General features: G+C 47.2%; 1 protein-coding gene across 1 annotated transcript in view; it reads right to left on the reverse strand.

Annotated features, from left to right (window-relative positions):
- Positions 1 to 468: 468 nt before the first annotated feature.
- The window catches only part of Itga5 (integrin subunit alpha 5), a 22185-nt gene continuing 17491 nt past the window's right edge, over positions 469 to 5162 (reverse strand). The window contains exons 26-30 of the mRNA XM_031357502.1: positions 4220 to 4303; positions 4000 to 4113; positions 2949 to 3050; positions 2310 to 2432; positions 469 to 1530 (exon numbers count right to left, since the gene is read on the reverse strand). Coding sequence (XP_031213362.1) covers positions 1447 to 1530; positions 2310 to 2432; positions 2949 to 3050; positions 4000 to 4113; positions 4220 to 4303 — 507 coding nt within the window. The 3' untranslated portion in view covers positions 469 to 1446. The remainder of the gene's footprint in view (positions 1531 to 2309; positions 2433 to 2948; positions 3051 to 3999; positions 4114 to 4219; positions 4304 to 5162) is intronic.

A 5162-nucleotide genomic window follows, 5' to 3' on the forward strand; every position in this document is an offset into this window, starting at 1 on the left:
GGTTTTTCAAGACAAGATTTCTGTGTAGCTTTGGTTGTCCTGGAACTCACTCTGTAGACCAGGCTGGCCTCGAACTCAGATTTCCACCTGCCTCTGCCTCCCAAGTGCTGGGATTAAAGGCAACGACCACCTGACTCCTTTCTCCCCTTCTGCTTTCTCTTTCTCTCCCTCGGGCCTTAGGTAGCCCAGGCAGGCCTTAAACTTATTATGCAGTGTGTAGCTAAGGATGACCTAGAACTGATCCTTGTGCCCCATTTCCAGAATTTTGGGATTATAAGCATGTGCCACCATACCTAGTTCTCTTCCTTTGTCTTTTAATGACTTAAATGTTTCTTGGGTAGGGGAAATAACACTCCTGGTTTCTAGTGGGAATAGACCCATGGGAGACAGACATTTCCTTTTTGCCCTATTTTCTGTGTCTAGGATGGGTTTGGAGAGTAGGATGGAAGGACAGACCGCAACTTTGGCCAGTTGGGGCAGTGGGTGGGGTTTATTGCACTTGCAACAGAGTTTAAATAAGTTGGGATGGGTTCTGGAGGGGAAGGGAGGGTTGGCTAGGGAGGGAGGGTCAGTGCAGCTGGTGGGCAGAACCCAGGTCATACAGGCCTGGGGCTTCCCGTTCTCTGGGGAATGAGTGAGCCTGTTTGGCCAGGCTGAGGTTCCAGGTCTGTTTGCCACTGTGGCCTGGTTAGGGTCCTGGGCAATTCCTGACTTGTCCTAAGTCAGGGATAAATAGGTCCCTAGGCCCAGGTCTGCAGCTGACCCGAATGCCATCCTGGGTCTGCTAGCATAGGTTCTTAGAATCTGAGACTGGGCTCCAGATCAACCCCAGGCCCCAGACAGGGTCTAGCTCCATTCTATTCTGACTTCCGTGGATCTGGGTCTGGGCCAGCATTGACTTTTGTTTAGGATTTGTCCTGAGCTGGTCCTGCAGCACCATCCATAGTTAGTGTTCTTTATTGGCCTTCCAGGATGGGGGCTCTTGGAGTTGCTAGGTCTTACTCCCCAAGTCTCAGGCTCTTAGCTGCAGGCTTCCTTTGGTTCTCTGGCAAGACCAAAGATGCGTCTTTGCAGGCAGGAGTCAGACGGGAAGTCCTGGTGGCATGCCTGGCCCAGAGAACCATGACTGGATTCCCTAATTATGGCTCCAAGTTGATTTCAGAAAAGTCTCCAAAATGCAAATTCTGAAGGAAGGCTGGAGCTTCTGTCCCTGGACCTGAGGCCCCCATCCATGAGAGGGCATGTGTAAACAAGGGTCCTTCACAGTGCGTGGGGGGAAGGATCCACAAGCTTCTTGTCCCCCAGCTCTGGCCCTTCAAGTATGTCTCTGGGCTAGGGAGAAGAGCTTCTCCACAGCCCTCAGCACCTTCAGGAAGTGCCTAGTCCCTCCCTGCTGGAAGGTAGTGGACTGGCTCTTCAGGATCAGGAGTCTGAGATCAGGAGGGCTCAGGCATCTGAGGTGGCTGGAGGCTTGAGCTGAGCTTTTTCCATGGCTGTGCCGTAGGGGAGGGATCGTTTGAAGAAGCCAAGCTGATGAGAAAGGAGGCACAATTAGAGATCATATTCTCCCTAACCATGGATCCAGAGGAATGAGGACTCTCCTGCCTCTATCTTCCCCACCCTACCAAAGTGGCTTCATTCAGATACTTTCCCAAGGGGTCCAATAGATGTGAGAGATCTAAAATCAGGGAATTATTATGGGACAATCATTTATCAGGTTTTTTTGTTTGTTTGTTTGTTTTGTTTTTTTCAAGGCAGGGTTTCTCTGTATAGCCCTGGCTGTCCTAGAACTCACTCTGTAGACCAGGCTAGCCTCAAACTCTAGAAATTCGACTGCCTCTCCCTCCCAAGCGCTGGGATTAAAGGTGTGTGCCACCACCGCCTGGCTCATTTATCAGAGTTTTTAAATGATACTTAAAATGATACTAGTTAAGCCAGGAAGGGTAAAGAAGTTCAATTCAACAAGTGCCACATCTGAGCCTAGCAGTGGCTGCCACCTGTAGGATACCATCACTTATTCTTAGATAGATGTTAGAAGAAATGACAGCACAAATGCCATCATGTATTTGCCATCTGTGGTTTTGCAATATGGGCAATCTTATCCTGAGACAGGAGGCCTCTTTGTAAACTGGAGGCTGCAGACTGAAGGGAGGGGTTCAATAGGAAAAGACAAGATGGGGTGTGAGTAGCTAGGGCAGAGATGAGGGCCTGTGCTGGAAAACAGATCTGAGGGTGGCCTCTTTGATTCTACTGGGTAAAAGGCAGAGTCTGACAGGTGAGAAGCCAAGCCTAGGCTTGGTGTGGCTGACCTTGTAGAGGACGTAGATGAGCAGACCTAGGAGCAGGAGGCCAAAAAGGATGGCTAGGATGATGATCCACAATGGGACACCATTGCTGCCTTCTGCCTTGGTCCACTGCACGGCTGTGGCCACCTGTGGATAAGCCAATGACACTGAGAACCCATAAATTCTTCCTGCCATATTCCTGGCTACCTCTGTCTCTGTTGGATCTGGACCCAACTCTCATTTTTAGCTAATAGCATTCTGAACTTAAGAGTCTGAAGTGCACAAGTGTCTTCTGTGTTCACATCTGTTGTTTTTTCCACCCAGAATCTTCTGCTCTGGAGCAGTCTAGTTAATTCCTCAGGCCCCAGTTTGTACACTACTTCTTCCAGGAAGTCTTCCCTGACTCTGTAAGACTGGGTTCAGATATTCCTATGACATGTTTCCATAGACTGTCTTGCCACATGCACACTGATGTCACTGCCCTCTAGGCTGTAAACTCCAGAGCAGAGACACATGTTAATCTGGCTGATCACTTTATCTCTGGACCTACAAAGCCAGGAGATATTTGCACAAAGCAAGACCAGCCTCTATCCATGTCCTCATCCAGTTTCTGACATTTTTGAGCTTGCCTTCTTTGATCCAGACTTCTGACCTTGGACTCACCTGAAGTTTCTTTTGGGGAAGCTGCTGAGGCAGGATTTGGTAGGGCATCTTCAGAGCTTCATATACAGCCTCACACTGAAGGCTAAATGGCTGGTATTCCCGCTGTGGGTGGAGAAAGGTGGTCAGGACAATTCCTATGGGATCTAGAGGACACAGGGCTTCCCCACAGTCTGTCTTAGGATGTGATCTTTCCCGATTATGGACTCACTAATCTCTATGTTTCTTATTTGAGATAATAAATGTAAAATTGTATAATTATAACTAAATAATGCATAATCAAATAACTACACATTCAATATATATTTTTTAATGATTAATATGGGTTAACATTCAGGATCATGGTTGGTCTATAATGTGTACTCAATAAATGATGGTTTTTTTCTCTTACATATAGGTTGCTGGCATACCAGCTAGGCATTCATTTATGTGGATGCTGCGGATTTGAAGTCTGGTCTTTATGTTTGCATCTGTTCAGCCCTATCCACTCTGGTCTTTACTAGATTAGGTATGCTAGTTATACATTCTACCACTGACCATTGACTTACATCCCCACTTCCTCTACTGTTTTTCTTTGTGTATGTGTAGTTAGCTAGTTATTGTTTTTGTTTTTGCTATTGTTGTTGTTTGAGATATGGTCTCACTATGTAGTCCTGGTTGGCCTGGAACTTACTTATGAAGACCAGGTTGGCCTCAGACTCACAGAGATTCACCAGCCTCTGCTTCCTGAGTGCTCAGATTAAAGGTCAGAGCAAGTGTCAGCATGCTCACCAAGTTCTACTGTTTTCTTATCAAGGCCAGAAAGGGAAGTAGTTGCTCTGACTGTGGCCAAGAGGTGGTGCCAAGGACACACAACTGGTCTAAACCAGGGTGAGGGAGGGAGGAGACCTGTAGAGTGAGTGTGTGTGTGTGTGTGTGTGTGTGTGTGTGTGTGTGTGAATGTGTTTGTCCAGTTACCAAAGCAGAGGTGGAAGGGAAGACAGCATGGAGAAAGAACAGGGTCAGTCCTGCTAGGAAAAAAGGTTGGGGTCCAGGCTGCATAAAGCTCCTTTACCTGCAAGAAGGTCTTGGCCCAGACTCGGAAATGCAGCTGCAGACTTCGGCTCTCTTGGCGGTGCAGTGGCCCAAACTCACATCTCAGCCTGAAACACTTGGCTTCAGGGCATTTCTGGCAAGAGAGAAGGTGTCTGAGCCCAGAATTCTTACTGGTGACCCTGAGAACTCAAACAGGTGTTGAACACTTGGGACAAACTTCTTTCCCTGCAGTGACTTACCAGGACTTGTGTTCCTGAGGTGGTAGAACTCCTCCCAGAAGCCTCTCGTTTCTGCAGGTGGTGTGGAGAAGTCTCTGAATCCAACTGGAAGAAGAGACATCCTGAGCTGCACCTCCTGCTTCATTATAGCACCTAAGTCAGCCTGAACCTATGATCCAGAGCCAGGGACTCAATTCTGTCTCTGTCCCTGTGTTCAGCTAACCCACCTATTGTCAAGAGCAAAGTGTACCTTGCTGTGCACTGTGTAGGAGATTTGTAAAGAAATCATTTAAGTCTTTCCCACCTAAGGGCCTTTGCACTAGTTGTTCCCTCTATTGGGAATGTTTATCCTTTGTCTTACAGGGAGCCCTCAGCTTTGTCTTTCAGGTTTCAGTTGAATTATTACTTGTTTATTTAGCAGTGCTGTGATTGAACCTAGAGCCTTGGGCATGGTAGGTAAATGTTCTACCTGGCTAATGGCTACCTTTCAAGAGCTGTCATAAGTCAGCTTTGTATCCCATAGCATATCCCACAGATCCACTTGCCTGTTTTCTTTTTTTTCTCCAAGAATCCTCACTATGAGGCTTTGGTTGTCCTAGAACTCACTTTATAGACCAAACTGGCTTTTAATTTGTGGTTGTCCTCCTGTTCCAGCCTCTTCTAAGGGATGGTGATTAAGGTTCCAGGTGTGAGCATCATGCCTGGGTAACTTTATACTTTCATTGCTTTCCACCCACCTTCCTTGTCACTCAGGGCCTCATGTAAATAGCTGAGAACAATCTTGAACTTTTGCTTCTCTTGCCTCACTTCACAAGTGCTGGAGTTATAGGTGTATGCTACCATACCAGGCTTCAGCACTTTTCTTTCTTTCTTTTCATTTTTCTAGACAGGGTTTTACTGTGTAAGTCTTGGCTGTCCTGGAACTCACTCTGTAGTCCAGGCTAGCCTCAAATGCAGAGCTCTT

This window comes from Mastomys coucha, unplaced genomic scaffold, assembly GCF_008632895.1.
Source record: "Mastomys coucha isolate ucsf_1 unplaced genomic scaffold, UCSF_Mcou_1 pScaffold11, whole genome shotgun sequence".
NCBI classification, from domain to species: Eukaryota; Metazoa; Chordata; class Mammalia; order Rodentia; family Muridae; genus Mastomys; species Mastomys coucha.